This window comes from Xenopus laevis, chromosome 9_10L, assembly GCF_017654675.1.
Source record: "Xenopus laevis strain J_2021 chromosome 9_10L, Xenopus_laevis_v10.1, whole genome shotgun sequence".
NCBI lineage: Eukaryota > Metazoa > Chordata > Amphibia > Anura > Pipidae > Xenopus > Xenopus laevis.
In genome coordinates this window covers 29,603,698-29,626,411 of record NC_054387.1, presented here as the reverse complement: position 1 = coordinate 29,626,411, position 22,714 = coordinate 29,603,698, and the positions used below count along the sequence as shown (strand labels likewise).

General features: G+C 39.2%; 1 protein-coding gene across 1 annotated transcript in view; it reads right to left on the bottom strand.

Annotated features, from left to right (window-relative positions):
* Positions 1 to 2,105: 2,105 nt before the first annotated feature.
* ccdc57.L (coiled-coil domain containing 57 L homeolog) overlaps positions 2,106 to 22,714 on the bottom strand; it is an 85,359-nt gene continuing 64,750 nt past the window's right edge. Inside the window, exons 12-18 of the mRNA XM_018235112.2 lie at positions 19,090 to 19,251; positions 18,182 to 18,282; positions 16,966 to 17,182; positions 15,906 to 16,003; positions 12,744 to 12,860; positions 10,864 to 11,056; positions 2,106 to 3,368 (exon numbers count right to left, since the gene is read on the bottom strand). Coding sequence (XP_018090601.1) covers positions 3,190 to 3,368; positions 10,864 to 11,056; positions 12,744 to 12,860; positions 15,906 to 16,003; positions 16,966 to 17,182; positions 18,182 to 18,282; positions 19,090 to 19,251 — 1,067 coding nt within the window. The 3' untranslated portion in view covers positions 2,106 to 3,189. The remainder of the gene's footprint in view (positions 3,369 to 10,863; positions 11,057 to 12,743; positions 12,861 to 15,905; positions 16,004 to 16,965; positions 17,183 to 18,181; positions 18,283 to 19,089; positions 19,252 to 22,714) is intronic.

Sequence of the window (22,714 nt, the reverse complement as noted above, 5' to 3'; positions counted from 1 at the left end):
GTAATATGTTCTCTTCGTTGCCCTCCCCTGGAAAATGTTCTGCAGACGCCCATGAAAATGTCATCCATTCCATAAACAGCTTGACACCTTTGATATGTAAGCTTTAAAGATGTAGTTCACCTTTAAGCAAATGTAAAATGTTCTATTTTTAGCAACTTTTTTGCTTTCATAATGGGGGGTCACTAACTTTGGCAGCAAAAAATAAGTTTTGCTCTGTGAGGCTACACTTTTACTGTTATTTATTACTTATTTTATTTGTGTCCTCTCCTATTCATATTTCAGTCTCATATAGCTGATAAAAAGCACAAATGTAAAAATTAATACCAATTGCAAATGTTCTGCCTACAGCATGCTAAACAGTGCTATCCCTCTAACATTGAGGCACAGTAGCAGGGGATTCGGTAGCTCTTGGCCAGCTGTACCTAGTGGGAAATGTCCCTGTGAATGAGAATGCATGCAACCATATGGGAAGAATACCAAGTATCTCTCTGCATAAGAATGAAGCATTACTTCAGTAAAGATGGGAATGCACAAGCCGTTACTTGTTTAATCATTCTATTTTGCTGCAGTACAGAATTTATCCGAAGCCTGAATTGCTTACAGGTCACCTTATAATTACAGAAAGGTCATCTACCATAAACTCAATTTTAAAATAATTTGAATGATTTCCCTTTCTCTGTATTAATAAAATAGTACCTTGTACTTGACGGCAACTAAGCTGCATGAATCCCTATTGGTGGCAAAACAATCCAGTTTGTTTTATTTAATGTTTAATTTATATTCTGCAGATGTAAGGTATTGTGATGCAAATTACAGAAAGATCCCATATCCAGAAAACCCCAGGCCCAGACCTGCTCCCCCGATAGGCAGCCCCCCAGAAAAAGATGTTCCGCTGTGTGTGGACGTTCATGCATGAGCACGGCTCACAGGAGGGGTGTGCGTGCAGGAGTTAGGCGGCCATTGAATGTTGCAGCCCTAGTGCTCTAGTCTGACCCTGGATCCTATACCTGTAATACCATAGTGAATTAATTTAAAAGTGCTGAACTGGGGCAGCAGGGACTTATTGTAGTCTATGATAAGTTCACTGCTTATGGCACACAAAACGCCCCCCCCCCTGGATAAATATAATGATCAGAATGCTCTGTCTGCCTTTGCAGTTCAAATATATTGCTGCTGACGTATTTAGTTTTCTGTATTGTGGCTCTACTAATATATGCTTTAATTCACATTCAATTTAGGGAGAAAAACTTCTACTAATTCAGTTCTGCATTACCCTGTTGACTTCAACATAGTTTTCATGATACACCATTTTCTCCTCTAAGTTAACCTGACCCACTATTTGGGTAGTAAATGATCCCTTTCTTTTTTAAATTGTCATTTACTTTATATAGTAATAACATTTTTGATAGCTACTGTTCTTTTGGAAAATATGTTCTCTGCAACGATAAACCAATGAACACATCACGTCCTACCAAATCTTCATTAAACAGGTATGGGATCCGGAAACCATCAAGAAAGGTCCGAATTAAAGGAAGGCCATCTCCCATTTTAATGAAATGATTCAAATTTAAAAAAAGAAAAAAGATTTTCTCTGTAATAATACATTTTATCCAAATAGTCTCTGTAATAATAAAACAGTAGCTTGTACTTGATCCCAACTAAGATATAATTAATCCTTATTGGAAGCAAAACCAGCCTATTGAATTTATTTAATGTACATGATTTTTCAGTAGAGTAATGGTATGAACATCCAAATTACAGAAATATCCATTATTCTGAGCATTCTGGATAAGAGGTCCCATACTTGTACTTGATCCCAACTAAAATATAATTCATCTTTACTGGAGGAAAAATAATTCTATGGGGTGTGTATTAATGCTTAAATGATTTTTAAATGATTTTTTAGCAGACTTAAGGTATGGAGATCCAAATTATGGAAAGACCCCTTATGCGAAAAAAACACAGGGTCCCAAGCATTCTGGATAACAGGTCCTATATCTGTACCGACCAAAGCAGATATGGCAGCAGATCTTTGCTAGCGCATCTCTCATTTTACATCTCAGGGCTATTCTTACATGATGGGAAAGATGACACCTGTCTTGACATCACGATTTCAGGTAGACAATGTGTCTGTTATCCATGGAGGTAGCTTACAGTATTAGGCTTACATACAGTAGTACAGGTGCTGGACCTATTATTTGGAATGCTCGGAACATTCGATTTTCCAGATAAGGGGTCTATCCATAATTTGGATCAATATACCTAAAGTCTGCTAAAAGTAATTTAAACATTGTACGATATTAACTGTGCTCCCTCAGAGATCACCTGACCGTTTTGCCACCAATATGGATTCATAAAGCATAGTTACCATCAAGTACAAGGTGCTGGTTTATTATTACAGATAAAGAAGGAAATTACTTGTAAAAAAAATAAAATTATTTGTTTAAAATGGATGCTGTGTAAGGTGGCCTTTCCCTGGAGAATTCTGGATAATGGGTTTCTGGATAAGGCATTCCAAACTTGTACAGTTTTTTTTTTTATCTTAAAGGGACTGTAGCCATCTAATAATAGAAGGAATGTGCATTTAAAGAAACAGTAACACCAAAAGTTTTAAAGTAGTTCATGCAGTATTGCCTTACACTGGTTAAAGTGTAGTGTTTGCTTCAGAAACAATGCTATAGTTAAACAGTAGCATTTAAATAAGCTCCTGCGTAGCTGTGGGGGCAGCCATTCAAAGGAGGAAAATGCTCAGATTAAAATATAAGATCTATAGAATATAATGGTGTTCTACAGAGCTTATCCTTTAATGATAACTTTTCCACAAAACTAGCGAGTACTAGTTAGACATTCCACTTCCTAATGGTTGCTTTCTCAAGCTGCTTATGAGAGCTGATGGCACTCAACAGTTGATAGAAAATAATATTACGCCCTTCTGGTGGGTAGGCAATCAGGGGCTAGGTGGGTTTGACATGGAACTTATGTTTATTCTTCCCTATGTAATGATACTTTTTGAGCCCAAATTGAAGAATAGATCTGCAGTACACACTTGCCATAACTCAAGCAGATATTACCTGTTTTAATTAATGAAAGATTCAGTTTATTCAGTACATATTGCCATGACTAGCCACACGACAGTTCCTTATGGGTCCATCAATGAAGAATCACGTCACACAAGAAGATTTATTAAAATCAGTCCTTCACACTGTAGTTCCGTATTTTTGTGGTATTTTGGGAAACTCTGGGCTTGCTGTGCTTGACTGCTGCGGATTTGCTGGTCCTCTCTTTCTGCCGTTTGAGTAATGTCTGGTCTGTAGATGAACCATCTTTGCTTCTATGCCTTTGCTCCAATCTATTTCTTGCAGAGGTCACTAGACAAAAAAGATTTAGTTAGTAAAACATTAAATAGGCAAACATTTAAAAATATCAACACTTAGGGGCCGATTCACCAAGGGTCGAATATCGAGGGTTAATTAACCCTCGATATTCGACTGGGAATTAAAATCCTTCGACTTCGAATAGCAAATAGTGCGATTGAACGATCGAAGGATTATTCCTTCGATCCAATGATAAAATCCTTCGAATCGTTCAATTCGAAGGATTTTAATCCAACGATCGAAGGAATATCCTTCGATCAAAAAAACTTAGGAAAGCCTATGTAGACCTTCCCCATAGGCTAAAATTGAGTTCGGTAGCTTTTAGATGGCGAACTAGGGGGTCGAAGTTTTTTCTTAAAGAGACAGTACTTCGACTATCGAATGGTCGAATATTCGAACAATTTTTAGTTTGAATAGTTCGATTCGAAGTCGTAGTCGAAGGTCGTAGTAGCCCATTCGATGGTCGAAGTAGCCCAAAAAACACTTCAAAATTCGAAGTTTTTTTACTTCGAATCCTTCGCTCGAAGTTAGTGAATCGGCCCCTTAGTTATAATGATTATTATTTGATAGGGCTACTCATTTTACTCAGAATTAAAATACACTTTTTCAGTGAAGTCTTGCCCCCTAGTATAACCTGGGCTGGTGCTTCTGTTTGCAGAAAAGTGCACTGGCTGGAGAACTCCTGCAGGAGAGCAACGCCGCCATCTTCTCCTGGATCTTGTTCTACATTCCAGTCTGGGTGGATTTGGGCAGCGGAGTGAAAAGATGAACTTTTCACTTTATTGTGTGTGTGCACCTGGCCTGGGGCAGAAGAGAAGATTGACGAAGGGGAAGAAGATCTCTTTGTGGTGCTCTCACAAAAGTACCCTGGGCCGGTGCCATTTTCAGCTAACAAAACACCAGCCTGAAATATCAGGTAAGTGATTCAAATCAGTGGGGGAGCCTACCATTTGGAACTCCCAGCGATTTAAGAGCACATCAATGGCCTTGTTACTAGTCACACAGTATTTGCTGTCCATAGTACTAATCACATCCGTCAGTTGCAACATTAACATTCTGATTCTAGAACACACTGAATCACTGCACAGGAAGGTCATAATGACTGTATGGATGTATTCTGTAGGCTACATAATTCTGATGTCATTCTTGTTTACAAGATGAAAATTGTAGGAGTCAATGGCAGAGGTCACTTGAACTATTTGAAGATGTTAATAGCCTTCATGATGTTTGCGTTTTTTCCAGTGGGTTTCGCTCGAAAACTCAATTAATTTGAATGATTCAAGTTTTTTTCCACCGAAAACTCGATCAATTTGAGTTCTTTGCCCCGACTACACTTATTCAAGTTCTTTCTTAAATAAGAAACCATTCGAGTTGTGAGTTCATTCAAGGTATAAAAAAGCTCACAAAGCTCTAAAATTCGACCTGTGATAAATAACCCCTTTAATATACTGTAGTGACATTTGGGAAGTGACTGAAAGGGAAATATATACCTCTGACTTGTTATGACTACTAAGGTTGACATCATACTATAGTCTAAAGACTGTTGCAGCCCTAGCAAGCAATAAGACAGCTCCCACTTACTGATGAAAATATACAACTAAATTATGCGTTCACGTTTTACCATCTATATTTACAAGTAGGTTTAAAAGTGGTATAAAATAGGATACATTATGTTCTTATAATGAAGTGTGATGTGCACGATCCTAGAGCAGAAGCAGACTGTATGGGATTGTTAATGATTTACTTATATTCAGCTACTGAGCAGCATTTCACCCAGACGCATAACTCCTAATAACCCAATAGACTGATGTTGACACTTTGTCTGATGAGAAAGGAAAATAGATAACCCTCTGGCAGGGTCAAGCGGTACACTGATGCAACGTGATGATGCTAATAGCTTTGGTAACATGGCCCGAAATTGCAGTACTTGCCTGTCTGGAACGTCACATACTGAAACCAGTTGTTACCAGATTAATAAAATAGCAAATTCAAAGTTCAAAAGGAAAGTATATTTCATCTCCTACTTCCATACTCTGGATTATTTAAATGGACAACTAAAGCCCTGTTCATCTAAAGCAGGGGTGTCTGGGCCACATTGGAAGAAGAAAAATGTTCTGGGGCCACACTCGAGATACACACAAACACTAACGCTAGCTTTTGATTTATTTTATTGTAAAAGGAAAGACGGTATCATAAACCTAGTGGGATTTTTGACATTGTATTTGAGAAACTAATGTATCTCAATTCTCAGTGAATTCTCAAGGTGCTCATCAGATAATTTGGTTCTAATTTTACTCTTAGGGGGTTATTTATAAAAGTCCGAATTTATCTCAATATTTTCTGCTACAAACTTCAATCAAATTAAGTCAGGTTTTTTGCACTTATTTATTGTTATAGTTTCCTGAAATTTTGCTTTGTGGGAAAAAATCTGATTTTCAAGATTTTTTCAGATTTTTCATCCGATTTCCACAATTTTTTCTGATTTTTCATCCGAAAACTGCTTTTTGCCTGAAAACTCTGAAAATTTTGGGGGTATTGCACTAAAACCAGGGCACATCAAAAGATCATTGGGACTTCTCCCATTGACTTATATGCAACCTCGACAGGTCTGACGGATTTTCTGATTTGGACTTTTCCATCCTCTGGGTTTAATAAATTCTGATACATGTGTGATTTTTCAAAAGTCCGATTTCATGAAAAAATTTCAGCTTAGTAAATAACCCCCCAAGTGTGTTCATTCTTGAAAAAAGTTGCTCACAAATGTAGGTGCTGCATATATCCCTAGCATAGCTTGCGATGCCGCTGAAGAATGCTTACCTGCCTTTGTAAGTAACCCAACGCTCACTTGTTAACCACTTTTCCTGCTCTAGAAAGCCACACACACACCGCACACCCCATGTAAAATATAAACCACACATGCACACAATTAGCAACCTTGTACGTACGCGCTCTTTGTGTGATATTGCAACATGATATTTCCTGGATTGGCAGAAGTTCAAACTGGGCCGTATTCATATCCATCCTGCGCCGCATGCGGCCCTCTGGCCGCGGGTTGGACACCCCTGATCTAAAGCTTCTAGCACAAGCTAACTCAGCCCCTGAAATGGCCAGGTTCCTGCTCTCTTATTTCAGTTCCCCCTCAAAAAGGTTAGCAGAGTCCTTACAGTCAGTCCACTGCACTTTAGGTGTCATTGCTCAGGTAAACACTATAAAACTGGGCTGACCACTGGTGCACTTACACGGACATTCATTATTACATGGTGCCACATTTCCATGTACTATATAAATCTTGTGCAATTTCACCATCCATTTCTGTACAAGTGTTCAATGCAATTGGTCAGATATGAAGAACTATGTATGGGCTCAATAAAAGGCATTGTGTTCATCTGTTCCCCCGAAAGGCAATTCTAACTCAAACTACCTGGAAACTGAGACAGAATGAGAATTTCTACAGTTATATTTAGTTGTGCTTGTTGTATGTTTTTTCTAAAAACATTGGGGAAATAGTACTAGAGGAGCTCTATCATTAAATGGGGGTTATTCACCTTCCAAACACTTTTTTCACTTCAGTTATCTTACTGTGCTTGCAGGACTCCAGGCCGTGTGGGCCCCGTTGATCCAGACCCGTTCCACTCTGACCTCCCCTCCCAATCATGGTCCCAATGGAGATTATAAAGTGCGTAGGGTGGAGCGAGCGAGGATTGCGGCTTTGTGTGCTCTTAAAATGACTTGACCTCACGACGGGTGTCGTCTGACGCTGTTGTTTTTAGATTGTTCACCAGAAATAGATTGTTTTCAATAGCTTCCCTTATTTTATTTTTTAACACTTTCCCAAGATTGACGTTTAATGTTGCACATAGTTGATACATTTCTCAGCAGCATCTGTGGAATTTAAGCAACTATTGTATCAATTCTAACAAGTGCCTTTAATGAAACTTAGGGATTCTGCTCAGCAGGGACAAAGATAAGAAATGTATCAACTAAATCTATCAATTAAGAACAGCTACAGAGTGGGTGACTCCCATCTCCCAGAGTTGCTTTAGAAAGACAGAAGCAGAAAAATTCAAAACTTCAGAATTAGATAAACGGTCACAAATAGAAAGTGATTGAAAAAAGTTGTTATTTCTGGTGAACTTACTATAAAACAACTGAACTGAAAAAAGTGTTGGAAGATGAATAACCCCTTTAAGGAATACGGTTGTGCCCTATCCATAACAAAGTGGCCCATGGATTGATGCACCTTGAGGATAAGAAGCATTATTGCACAAACATTAAAGGAGAATTCAATCGTTTTCCAAAAAACCCTACCCCCACCCCATGTAGACCACCCTCCCTCCTCCCCCCAGCCTAGCTGCCCCCTTGGGAAATGCCCCTAACCTTATACTTACCCCTCCTCGCAGATTCAGGCATTGGAGTTCACCGCAGCCATCTTCCGGATCTTCGTCTCTTCTTCAGGCGTTTCGGAAATTTCCGTCCATTTCAGCACAGTTGTTGCAAACCGGCAAATTGCTTCAACTGTGCATGTGCCGCTTCACTGATCTCCCACTCAGCTTACCGAAGACCTGGAAGATGGCTGCGGTGAACTCCGATGCCTGAATTTGCGCCGAGGGGTAAGTATAAAGTTAGCGACATTTCCCCGGGGGGCAGCTAGGCTGGGGGGGAGGGTATTTTTTTTGGAAAACGGTTGAATTCTCCTTTAAGAAGAATCTACTAATAAATAGATTTCCCATAGTGCCGCTCAACCTATTTGCTGTCCCTTTAATACAAAGACAAGCAATGCTGAATAACGCTGTTGCTTGGAATTTGTATCCTAGACACAAGAGCTTCAAAAACTGTCCTGGGCAGGCAGCCAACTAGGGAGAGCACTATTGCAGCCATAGTTACTCTTACACATATACCCCAGGAGGAGTTTGTCCATTGTTAAGCAATACAAGCACCATGAGGCACACAGCAAACAAAACTCATGAACAAAGGCTAATGACCTGCAATAGAAGATTAGCACTGACACTGCTCCGCTTTATTACAGTTGTAGAGCATACAATGCAAGCAACATACAGTTAAAATGTTAACTTGTGATTATATAAAAAGCTGAACAACTCAACCCTAGAAACAGATCATATGAAAATGCATCTTGCAAACCAGTTCTTATTTTGTATGCAATGTCAGTTATGATTTGGCCAATGTATTTTATGGGTTTAAAGGTATAGAAATGCCTTACCTCGTCAACTTTTAGCAAATATTTTTATTTTTAAAAAATTATTTATTTTTTCTCCGTAATAATAAAATACTACCTTTTTATTTTATGCTTGAATCCATATTGGATTTTAATAGACTTAAGGTAGGGTGATCCAAATTACGGAAAGACCACTTTTCTGGAAAATCTCTAATCACTACTTATTCATGCTAGTTCAGTTATCACATACAAGGGAACCATCTGGATAAAGGAATTGTCCAGTGTAAAAATAAAAACTGGGTAAATGGATAGGCTGTGCAAATTAAAAAATGTTTCTAATATAGTTAGTTAGGCAAAAATGTAATGTATAAAGGCTGGAGTGACTGGATGTCTAACATAATAGTCAGAACACTACTTCCTGCTTTTCAGCTCTCTTTTTCAGCACTACTTCCTGCTTATCCTGGTTACCAGGCAGTAACCAATCAGAGACTAAAGGCCCACATGGGTCATAACTGTTGCTTTTGAATCTGAGCTGCATGCTGAGGAAAAATTGCAAACTCACTGAACAGTTATGTCCCATGTGGCCTGAAAAGATTATTAAAAATTATATAGAGCTGAAAAGCAGGAAGTAGTGTTCTGGTTATTATGATAGACATCCAGTCACTCCAGCCTTTATAGATTAAATTTTTTCCTAACTAACTATATTAGAAACATTTTTTATTTTTCACAGATTTACACAGTTTTTATTTTCACACTGAACTGTTCCTTTAAAGATAACAGAAGTCATACAGTAGTGTACACTGTGCTGGGCACCCCCACCAAAAATACTTTGGAGGGACTGGCGCACACAGCATCTCCTCCCCAGCACTCCCCCACCCGTGCCACAACTTTTCACGTTAGAAAGTGGCTGGGGAGGGGTGATTTCTATACAGCAAACCCATGGTCTGGGCCCCCCTGTCCTAAACACCTCTATAGTTAGGCTGCTGATGCCAAACCTGGACCCATAATCAAACCATATATTTAAAGGGGTGGTTCACCTTTGAGTTAATATTAAGTATGTTATAGAATGGCCAATTCTAAGCAACTTTCAATTGGTCTTCATTTTTTTTAATATAGTTTTTGAATTATTTATATATTTTTAATTATTTTCTTCTTTTGAGCTTTCAAATGGGAGTTCACTGACGCCATCTAAAAAAACAAATGCTCTGTAAGGCTACAACTGTATTGTTACTGCTGCCTGGTATTACTCATCTTTCTATTCAGGCCTCTCACATTCATATTCCAGTTTCTTATTGAAATCAATGCATGGTTGCTAGGGTAATTTGGACCCAACTGGAGAACACTGAATAAAAAGCTACAGTAAATAACTCAAAAACCACAAATAATAAAAAATTAAAAGTAATTGCAAATGTTCTCAGAATATCACTCTCTACATTATACTAAAAGTTAACGGTGAACAACCCCTTAAATATGGATATTTGAAAAAAAAAAAAAAATGTGATTCAAACTAGGGATGTACCAAATCCACTATCTTGGGATTTGGTTGAATCCCAAATATTTCATGAAGGATTCACCTGAATCCCACACTGAATCAGAGCTCTAATGTGCATATGTAAATGAGCATAAAGAAGGGTAAAAGAACCGCATAAGCTGCGTGCACAAAAAACCCTGCAATTTCTTTGTTTTTGTGTCAGTCTTGTGATTTTAAGGATTTGGTTTGGCCAGGCACTTGGCAAAATCTAAATCCTTCTGATAAAGGCTGAATCCCAAACAAAATCCTGGGTTTGCATTAATTCAAATCACTGCTACCCACAGGATGTATCTTTTAGTAATGTTATTATAAACAGTACAAGGAGATTGTGGTCAGATTAGTGTGTATGTTTTTAATTGCAGGGTTATGAGAGGGCACTCCAAGTTGCAAACAGAGTTAGATCTCACCTGCTTTATATAATTTTAGTTTGAAATATCAGCAAAACAAAACAAATAAAATATAATGATCAGATCACATTGCAATTTACATGAATTATTTATTCTTTTCAGTTACAGCGCAATTTAAGTTTGTACTAACTGCCAATATAATGATTTTTGTATAGTACCACCAGCTGGTCAGTTCCTGTAACTGTACAGTCAAAGAGATATACCTACATAAGGAAAACAGAGAAATGTTCTGATGTTTTTCTGCTCAAAAAAGAGATGAGGAGCCTCAGATGTCCCTCCTCATCTCCTTCCTGAGCAGAGCAACATCAGTTGGCTGGGCAAATGTCTTCCTTAACACCAAAATAAGAAATGGAAGGCAGGCCCCTCTTCCATCATTACCTTGCTTGTTGTCTTCCTGAGAACTGATTAGAGACAGGCTTGATCCAATATCTAGAAGTTTCCAAACATCCTGCAGGGAGGAGTCTGCCTCTGCTAAAGATGATGATGGGACTGGAGATGGAGCAATGTTCACCTGATGTTCCAGAAGATATTTGTTCTCTTTACTCCCAGACTGTTTGACAGTATGATATGGCTACATTAAACAGGGAAAAAATAAACAGGGAAAAAATATACAGGGAAAAAATAAACAGATGGCTATTTTTCAATCCAGAAATTCATGTTATATTCAACATATCATTTTAAAGAAAGTAATTATGGTTTCTGAGTTAGAAGTCTCAACTCTGTTTGCATTGCATTGGCGGCTCCTGCGATGACACCCCTCAGTGCTTATCTGAAATTCGGCTCAAGAGTTATCAGTTATTTTGCCGCCCTTGGGAACTTGTTCGGCGTCAACTTGCCTCATTGGCGCAGTGCCCCTGGTAGCGTCACACGCATGTGCACAAAAAGCACACCTGGAGAAGCGCTCACTATGCACATGCAGCCACTAAACATGCACCCTCCCTGTGGAGGCAGCCTAACATTTGTGAGGGGAATATTTTCTTTTTACAATAACTATTGTTTCCCCCAACCAGAGTACAAGCTCTGTTAACCAACAACTCTGGCGGTGACAAGTGCCCTTAATAATCATTTTATGAATGGGAAACAGGATACTACCTTGTTGGCCTTTCCTGTTTATTATTCACAAGTACTCAAAGTCCATCTTCATTAAAGATTTGCTTAACAGTCCAACTTAGGTTAAAAAGTGGCTGAACTATTTTAAAATCCCAGATACATAACCTGCTATAGATAAAGTATGATACAGTACAATCAAAATAAAAGCAGTTTACTTTTTTTTTAAAACATTGTGTAAAGTAGGGCCTTATGGGCAAAAATTACTTCTGGAAGATTTAAATTACATTTTGGTGTTTGCAAAGACAAGTCTATTTAGTATGACTCATGTGGATATACTTCCTCATTAGCAAAGCAGTCCACCCTTGCTCCATGGTTTAGAGATTATTGATATGTACTCAGGGAAGATTATCTGAGGCAGTACTTAGTTTTAATACACAAACATATGAAATCTGAATCATCTATGTTACAGATAATAAAATGTCATTACTTAAAAGGGTGAACTTGATGGACGTGTGCCTTTTTTCGACCTATCTATGTTACCATGTTAATTTTGCATAAAATTAGAAATGGCATAATTAAAAAAGAGACAATGATGTTATGACAGCATCCATTTAGGACCCTGACAAACGGGGCCCTTCATCACCATATCTCCTCTCCTGTGGATGATAAAGCACCTGACAATACCTGCCCACTCACATTCATTGCAATCGCTGCATGTAAAACACATTAAATGCCGCAATCCTGGTTAATTGTCAGAAAATGCAAAAGGAGGCATTTTAAATGTTTTCCCAGGATTTCTACATGTAAAGTGTTTTACATGTGGCGAGTCTAACAAATATAAAGGGACAGGTATAGTTGGGCGCTTCATCACCCACCGGAGAGGAGATCTCCTGCTGGGCAACTAAGCACCCTGTTTGTTGGCACCCTTAAATAGCAACAGAAGGAATAGATACAAGGCTAGAATAGATACATTGCCAAGGCTCTCCTGTAATGAGGAAGCAAAGAACCTTGCCTCAGATGGCACCTTTCCAGTGGCTGCCAATAAACCTCCAAGCTTAAAGAGCATAAGTTTGCTCTTTAAGTTTAGAGAGTGCAAAGTAACTTCTCTGATCCTGTCCCCATTCACCGCAATTAGAGTATAATAGATATGCATGTAGAAATGATGCAGGCAGTACTTAATATTAGTAATATTACTATGTATGCTTCACCTGCTCTGTGAAGATCTCTGGAGTATTATCATTGTCTTTGTGCTTCTTGGCTCTAATAGTGCTGTGCTCTTTTAAAGGAAAGTTGGAGGTTTTCTGGTACTGAGCAAACTGAAGTTCCTACGGTAAAGCAGACAGTCAATGAAAGAAACATTTGGAACAACCAAGTCTGTGCTCCACCCCTTGGCACATTTTTTTGCTCAGCGTCAAGTATATTACTAATACAAGTTACTTTAGCTTCATTCAGTGATATAGTGATAAGGAGCTTAAAATATATAGCAAACAGTCCAGAGGAAAAGTCTTTACTGATGATCATAAATAGACAACAACTACACTAAAGATAAAATATTCAGTGATTAGAAGCAGTAATGAGGCTATAATGAGCTATAAAAGAAAACAATATTTTCTTGAAGACAATAATGCATTTTTAAAATTGAAAACTGCAAATAAAATTGCATATATCCTTATGAATGAAAATGTAAGAGTAACAAAGTCACTGTTTAGATACCATACTTTCATTGGTAAAAATATAGAATATGCCTGAAGTTTATTACACAGGTATGAGACGAGGACCTCACTTCAGTCTGCACTTCTGCATGGGCAACAAACAGCCCACAAAAGAAATTAGATGCACGTGTATTTGGAGCTTCTATCTTTTTAAAGGGGTTGTTCACCTAAATATTATCTTTTAGTATGATGTACACAGTGATATTCTGAGACAATTTGCAATTGGTTTTAATTTTTTATTTGTGGTTTTTGAATTATTCAGCTTCTTGTTCAACTCTCCAGTTTGTAATTTCAGCACCTGAATGAGAGACCAGAATTTAAATAGGAGGGGGCCTGATTAGAACGATAAGTAATAAATAGTAACAATACCAAAAGCTGGAAAGAGTCCGAAGAAGAAGCACATAATTATAAAGAACTATCCAAAATAGAAAATGACATAGTAAATTCGTAATATAGTAAATTATTGAAAAAGAACACATGTTCATTAGGTTCAACCTTTTAACTCTATTTTAACCTGCCTAACTGCTAGTTGATCCAGAGGAAGGCAAAAAAAAACCCCATTTGAAGCCTCTCCAAGTTTCTATACTAAAAGTTATCTTAAAGATAAACTACCCCTTTAAACAGGAGGTTAAGCTCTTGTTATACTGCCCTTTGAAGGAAATATCTGTTGCTGTGCAATATTTCAGTAACATCAACCAACATGATCAGTATTGCCAAATGTAGAAATGTTCTGGGCACAAACCAAACTTTACCCTCCCACCTTTACTCTAAAACCAGAAGGGTATGTTTCTGCCCAAAGAAGACCACAGTGCAGATGAATCTTCAATATGGCAGCAAAATAGTAATGATGCCGCGGTTTTGTGCACAATGGACCATAAAAGACATTGAGGATAATGGTAAGATGCATTTGAATGATCTTAAAAATGTAATTTCCAAATAAAATATTACTTTGGCAGTGAGCCTCATCTCTCCAACAGGAGTGAGATTAATCATTCAAGGACACTGGATTAGGAAATCTGTCTCAACTGCCAGTGAATTGCACAAAATCATGCTTATGGGAATGCTTTACCCTTCCCATCTAACAAAATCTATTATTGCAGGGATGCCAGCAGACTGTCGGTGGTGTGGAGAACTATACCTGCATCAACTGTAAACTGAGCCCAGCAAAGTTAATTCCACAACAACAAAGACAACCGTCTCCATTTCACCTAGTGACAGATGGGTGATACTTCCTGAGCTGCTCAAATGTAACTTCCCAGCCCATTTAAAGCAAAGATAAGATATGTCCTCTTGAACCCAATCAACTGAAACATCACAGTACCACTTCCATTTTGGTTTTGGGCTAGGCCCATTCAAGCCAGACTGCCTTATAAGAAAATGTTGGCTTAATTTGGAACAGCTGAGAAACCAATGAAGATGCAACTGTCTCTTGGTGAGTGTTGTTCTTTGGGTGGCAACTAGTTTCAGCTATAAAAAGCCTTATAGAGCTCCAAAAGATAACATTTGTAAAATAACAACATAAATACATTTCAACTGCTAAGAAGCCTTTCTTTTTCTGAACAGGGCTGTCCAACTGGCGGCCCGCGGGAGCATGCGGCCCGCGACCCCCCCCCTTGTGTGGCCCTCCACATGGAAGTCTGCCTGCTGTGTCTGCTTACCATGTGTAAGCTTTAATATAGGTATCACTACAGAGATTTACTGGCCTCTGCATTGTTTAAACTTCATAATCATACTGTAATCCCCTGTATTGTTCACAAATGTAATCCCCCTGCATCCCCTACACTCATACAAACTGCTGGAGGGGCACCAGCATTCTGTCACTGTATGTAGTACATCTTAGAGCGGTCCTGATGGGTTTCTCTGCCTCCTGCTCTGTTCTGCCTTCCCTATGCTCCCTGTGTGTGCCATACTCTGCCTGCACTATGCTCCCTGTGTGTGCTATACTATGCCTGGCCTATGTTCCCTGGGTGTGCCATACTCTGCCTGCCCTATTGTTCTTGGGTGTGCGATACTCTGTCTGTGTGTGCCATGCACTGCCTGTGTGTGCCATACTCTGCCTTCCCTGTGCTGCCTGTGTGTGCCCTGCTCTGCCTGTGGAACATAAGCCTGGTTTTTGTTCTGGGGATTTGTTAGCATTTGAAAATTATTGTTAGGGGCCCCTAAGGTGTTTAAAGGAGAACCAAACCCCTTATTCATAAAAATCCCTACCCTCCACAGTCCCCCCCCGCTCCCCCCAGCCTAGGTGTAAACTCCAGTAATTGCCCCTAAGTCTTTACTTACCTCTGATTGCAGATTCAGCGCAGCCGAGCTCGGGTGCAATCTTCAGCTCTGCGGCCTTCTTCAGGAAGTAAGAGCAGTATCGGCGCATGTGCAGTCTTCCGGTTTTTGACAACTGTGTATGCGCCGAAAATGACGGAAATTTCCAAAAGGAAGGAAGAAGACATGAAGAAGACCGAAGAGCTGGAAGATGGCGCCTGTGATATGGGGTAACATGGGTGTGGTTTAAAGTGGGTGTGGTCTCTAAAAACAGGGAGTGGATAACACTGGCTTCCATTATCGGCCCTCCACCATGTAGACCATGAAAATTCCGGCCCTCTGTACCACAGACGTTGAACAGCATTGTTCCAGAATATATATATATGCATTTTGAGAAAGTACCTGGGATGTTAGGTTGTATTGAAGATTTTCCAGGGCTGAGAGACGATTTTGCACTCCATTCTCTTGTATGTCAGAAGCTGGCGGGACAGACTGATGAACTATAATAGAAATAATGAAGACAAAAGAAATTAATGAGGTTAACCTTGGTCTTCATTATTTTTTTTATAGTTTTGGAATTATTTGCTTTCTTCTTCTGACTCTTTCCAGTTTCCAACAGGAGTCACTGACCCCATCAGCCAAACAACTATTGCTCTGTAAGGGTACATTGTTATTGTTACTTTGCATTGCTTGTTTTACAATACAGACCCCTTCTATTCATATACCAGTTTCTCATCCAAACTACTCTCTGGTTGCTGATGTAATTCGGACCCTAGCAACAAGGTAGCTGCTAAAATACCATGCTGGGGAGCTGCTGAACAAGAAACCAACTGCAAAATTGTTTCAAAATATGACTTTCAAATATGAACAACCCCTTTAAGAAACTGAGCTGATCAGTTACCCATATGGCTTATATATAAGTCAGTCAGGTGGTCAGGAAACTCAATTAGAGCCCTCTACTTTTTATATTTCAGTCTTATATTGCAACCACAGTTTGGTTGCTGGGTAAATTGGAACCTGCTGCTGAAACTCAAGTTTTCTAATATTCATGAAACCAGAGACTATATTTGCATCTATAATTGCAGATATAATTGCATCTGGAAATATGAAATCAGGGGTGAAAATTCAGGGATGCCCAGCTGAAGGAGTCAGATACAGCCTTTCAATATATCTTTTGTAGTTTATCCTCAGGTTCTGTAGGTTTCTTTAGATTACATGATCATTTTTATAAAATTATTACCAAAAATATGTAACTTATTAGATAACTGGCCAACTCTTTGCAAAGCCTGAAAGTACTGCTTAAAGTTATTTGTTGTGATTGATCTGCTTTGCTAATTAGCACCTATGAATATGCCAAATGGTCTGTACTGGAAGTGGTAGTTGTGCCTGATATCATTATAACATTTTTTAACTAAATCCCCAAGCCTTAAGCAATGTATTTAGTGACCACAAAGTTTCTTACTCTCAATGGATGCAAGCTCTGCTCGTAGTCTGTTCCCCATATCAATCAGTTGCTGTTTCTCTAGGCTGAGCTGAGAAATTTTCGTTGCAGCTTCTCTCAGTTTGTTACTGAGCATGTAAACATGGGTTTCTGGACACACATCCTTTGGGACTTTACAACCTGTTAGCCGATGTTGAAGAGTCTGAATTTCCTTGCGAAGCTGGTCTATTGTTACACTCTGAAATGAAGCAAAATATTTATTTGAAAATTTTTAAAACATGAACATTTTAAACACGCATGACTGCCTATATAAGCTTTACCTACTGTATATTTATACTAAGGGCACTATATAGCAGAGTGGGGGAAACATAAGGTTTACACAGTCATGTTTTTTTTAAATTTAGGTAGTGAAGAAGATACAAAAAATACATATGCTTCAGCTAAATAGCAGTAACAAAATGAACTTACTGGGCATTCAAAGAATGTTACACATAGAGCCTTGTTAAAACAGTTTGGGATTTTATTATTTATTATTTAAGAGACCTACACATTTCAGCCAAAGACAAAGGCTAAATAACATAACACTACTAGTTATGTCAACCAGAGCCACAGAAAAGATCAATAGAATGGAGAAGCATTAGGAGATGCTTCCTGCACCAGCAACTGAAGTTTTTGTCACTGGATTTTACACCATTTTGTTGTGGTCCCATTAAGGCAAGCTGCTCTTTTTCTTTCCCAGATTTAATGGTTTACCCAGAATTTACACCATTTTGACGTGATACCCTGGGGAACATAAAATCGGTGTTCTAACAAGCAGATCTCTCCCCAATATATGTAAACATTGAGGTGGCGATATTGGGCCCAGGGCAGAACGATCGGATCAGAATGTAGGCAATATGGGCAGTCAGTCAGATGCGGCCCGCGATCCGACGGGATTTTTTACCCTGTCTGATCAACATCTGACCGACTTTCGGACAAATATCGCTCGGGACGCCCGTCGGATGGCCCCACACACGGGCCAATAAGCTGCAGACTAGGTCTGTTGGCAGCTTTTATCGGCCCGTGTAAAAGGGGCCTTTAGTCTGTTACTGCTGTTTGCCTCGGATGACCGTTCAGCTCAGCTGGAACTTGAGCTGATCAATACTGCCTACTTAAGTTACACCCAAGATCTGGGAAATAGAAATGAAGTAATAAGAAATAATAACTTTTTTACATGCAGGGCTTAAAAAAATCCTACTTTCTGTGTGAGCTGTGAAACCATGGAGTCTAAATGAGCAGCTCCTGCATCCAATCTCTTTGTAGTTTCAACAGAAGGCCCTTTGTCAGCTCCCAAGGGACCTAAAGAAACAAAAGTAAAAAAGTATAAAACTGTTCCCTGTGAGCAGCGCAGCTCCACAAACCAAAATAGGCCTCAAAAAGCAATCACATAATCCAATGTGCATGCAATAAGAAGAGGGCATGAATATATTTTGCATAGTTCCAAACATTTTTGCATACTTCCAAACAGTTAAGTTCCAGAATGCATCACTTTGGTAATGGCACACAGCGTGATTATTGTAATCACTCCCCCTCTCTATTTCTATGGTAACTGTCTGCACCCGTGGGTGCACAGGACAGAAAATTATACCTGAAAAATGCATAATCACAGGTGAAGGCAATAATGACAGGAATAAATGAGAAGATGATGGTGGATGTTTGTTGCAGGAGCATTTTCCTGCCACATGAGCAGGTGACATAATGCCGAATAATAACAATAGCAGATAGTTAAGAAGAGTCGTATAGATGATCAACTAAGCTAAACAGGGAGGTTGCATAGTAATTGTCTTTTGAGGGCTATAACAGTAATGCCATAAGGCTGTTGCATATGCAGGCACAAATTATACCTCTAAGGTAAATGTACATTTACAACTTAAAAACTTTGCTGAGGGCTTCACTTAAACTACATAATGCAAAGCTACATGTTGCTAATTCTGCTGTTCGACAGCATCTAATGGCATCAATTAAAAGTGCAGACAATGCTTCATATCTTAACTATGCCAAAACTAACTGAGAGGGTATAATGTTTAAATACTAGAAGAAACATATCAGTTTCAATGATTATTGGCTGATAAACAATTTATATGTAATAAAGGAATTATTTGTTACCGGTGGTTTTGTAGCTTTGGCTTTCTGCATTCTCAGGAAGAACTGCTGGTGCTGGTACTGGCAAGTTTTTCTTGGGACCCGATTCCTCCTGTATCCTTTCCTCTATAATACTGATCTTCTGCTTTAGGGTTCTGATTTCATCTTCAAGAGACTGGACATAATCTTAAAAAGAGAATTGAAAATATCAGAATCCTTTCTTTAATATCAGAAGCAAAAATAATCTTTTAAAAATATTAAACGATGGTATAGCTAGAGGCCCATGGACCAAAAATCAACATCTGTCGAAGGACCCTCTGCTTATCACAACCAAAACCAATGTCCATCAGTTTCATCATGTAACTTCAGATATTCTTTATGCCCTTAAAAGAGGGGACATTTCAATCTAATTTCCATTACTTTTAAATAAACATGTTTTCTTGATATATATATATATCATATATAATTGCATGTTAATGTGTCCTTTAGTTATGGTCCTATAACCCCCCCAGATCCAAAAGTTTGTGGGCTCTCTGGTCAAGTTCATTTCAGGTACTGGTTTTGCTTCCACAATGATTTTGCTGCCTCTTAAAATGTCCTGTTATACCACATGATATGTTAGAAAACCTGCTGACCATGTTTTCTGTAGACACTTTCTTTCTTCTCAATATTAAGGCACAGGGGTACCAATTTCCGCAGGGCCGGCCTTAGGCCAATTGGACCAATTGGGCCCAATTGGGCCCCGCACCTCTGGGGGGCCCCGCACCACAGGGCAGCACAGATAATATTTCCCTCAGCACATGATGCTGCCTGGCCTGCCCCCAACTTTGAGAGTCCAGCCCATCCCCAAATCCATAGGTCTAGCCTGCCCCCAACTCTCATAGGCCCAGCTTTCCTCCAACCTTGATAGGCCCTGCCTGCCCCCAATCCAACCAAGCCTGCTCCCAAGCTGAATCGGCCCAGCCCCAAACTAATTGGCCCAGTCCACTCTCCTATTTCCTCCCTCTCTCTCTTACCCTGTGTGCCCCTATTATGTTACCTTGTCTGCCCCTTTCCTTTCTATTTTGTGCCTGTATGCCCTTATTTTCCTAAATACTTGGTGTGTCAGTAGCCAGCAACACTTTGTCTAGGGGCCCCGCCAACATGGTCCCAATTGGGCCCCACATGTGATAGGACCAGCCCTGAATTTCCGCATACAAAAATGACAAAAATAACCTCTGTCCTCTAGGCACTACCAACACACTTTTTGGTCACACCCAAACTTACAGCTAAAGCTTCTTTATGTATTTGTTCAGCCTCCTGGCTTTGTTCTTAATTGCTGTTTATGCTTTTTTGCAGGGAAAGTGAGTACCCCCAGCCCCACCGGGTGTTCCTCTCACAAACATGTATTTCCTCTGCAGTGTGCCCTCCTCAGAGACAGCATCCTAAACTTCTAAAAACATTCAAATACCTTTCCACAGGACAGCCTGCTCTAATATGTGAGCTGATCCAGTGGAATGTAGTGTCTGGCCCACCAGTTCCTTCTAAAATAGTCCAGAATCCAGAACCCAACTAAATCTCTAAACACAGAAAAAGGTATTCCATGTTTAACAACCACCTTCATGGAGCGTACATCTCCCATTTTGGAGAAATTGAAGGCAAAACACTAGTTCACTAGTTCACACCTGATGTGTTCTTTTAGTAAAGATGTTACTACTTCCCAGAACTATTTAAAGGATGGGCATCTCAAAAGACAATAGGGGTCAATTACGGAGACCCCAAATGCAAGAGGAATGAGGGCAACCCTTTGTACTTAATAATCAAGGCAGTTCTTTGTATGTGCTTTGTTGTAGCGTTTTCCTGACTTGAGCGTGCAACATGGATTTACAATTAATCAGTGCATCATCCACTATGGAAAGCAGAAGGACATGAAGTCCCAGAATCTATCACTTTACAATGGAGCAAGATGAAGGAGGGGTTGGAAAATGGTTCCTATGAGTCAAAGAGTCTGGTTCCTTTCAATTTGTGTAAAAAGAAAACAAGATTTATATAGACTCTGGTAAACCCTCATACTATCCATTTTACTGCAGTCTTTTACATCTTCAAGATTGTCAAACAAAAATTAAGTAAGGGTAGGACTGCACAGATGTTTTTGGCGCGATCCGACAAAATGCATGTGACGGAAATAAGGTAAGAGATAGAAATGTCGGATGAAGTCGCATCGTTAATCCGACGCAACACGACTGTCGGATGCAGACGCATCGTTCATCGTCTGCATCCGGCACTCGTGTCGCGTCGGATCAACGCTGCGACTTCATCCAACATTTCTATCTCTTACCTTATTTCTGTCGCATGCGATTTGATGCATGCATTTTGTCGCAGCGTGTCGGATCGTATTTGAATGTGTAGTTCTACCCTTAATGTTTGAGATTAGAAATTCTGGTATGCAAATTTTTCCCAGTTTAGAGAGGTGTATTACAAGCTTGCATTGTCTCAGAGGCCAGTGTGTGAAGCTGGGTTTATATCTGTCTAGTTTTGTTTCGCTGTTGTACTGAAATGACGTGATCCTGTAGATATGTACTGTAGGTGCCAGGTCAATGTATGTATCACCCATTTCATTTACAAATTTATGAGCACATTTTTCTCTGTAATAAGGTGGGTGTCAGAAGTCACAGAATAGGTAGCTAGATCTCCAAATTTATGTGGTCTTGTTGGGCTTGGGTTTGTTCTTAATAGGCAAGAAGACATAATATAGGTACGGGACCTGTTATCCAGAATACTCAGGACCTGGAGTTTATCAGATAAGGGATCTTTCCGTGATTTGGATATCCATATATTATGTCTGCAAAAAAATAATTTAAACCTTAATTAAACCCAATAGGATTGTTTTGCCTCCCATACGGATTAATTACTGTATATCTAAGGATCAAGTACAAGCTACTGTTTTATTATTACAATAAATGAGGGAAATTATTTTTAAAAAAGTTGTATTATTTGATTAAAATTGGCTTTTCTGTAATTCGGATAACAGGTTTTCCGATAAACCAATACCATATTCTGAAGTGGTTCCTTGTTTCACCAAAAAAAAAAAAAAAAAAGAAATATCGTGTCAGTCCTTAACCGTCCCAGTTCCACATCTCCCATTTGCTTTTACAGATGTTTAGTTGCACATACTAACAGTAAATAAGGCGGGGAAAGGAGTGCCACCATCCCACGACTAGCCTTAGATTCCTAGTTTTTGGAAATAGCTCAGAGGATTTTGGCTTTTGTCTCTTAAACTGGATCTCATGGTTGCAACAAAATGTATTAATAAAATAAAGTAAATTGGGTACCAATAAATGTTCACCTTCTTGACAAGTGCACACAAGTTAAATTAGGCATTGATTGACATTATTGTCAATTATTGATTAGGCCTCGGTATGGCAACAAGGTCACTACCCATCCATGACACCAGATCAAGATAAGAAGACTGATCCACTTCATATATAGTTTAAGAGGTAAATTTCACCTTACAACCCACAGTACAGGTAAGGGATCCATTACTGGAAACCTGTTATCCAGAAAGCTCCGAATTACTGAACGCCCATCTCCCATAGACTCCATTTTATCCAAATAATCCAAAAATTATTTCCTTTTTCTCTGTAATAATGAAACAGTAGCTTGTACTTGA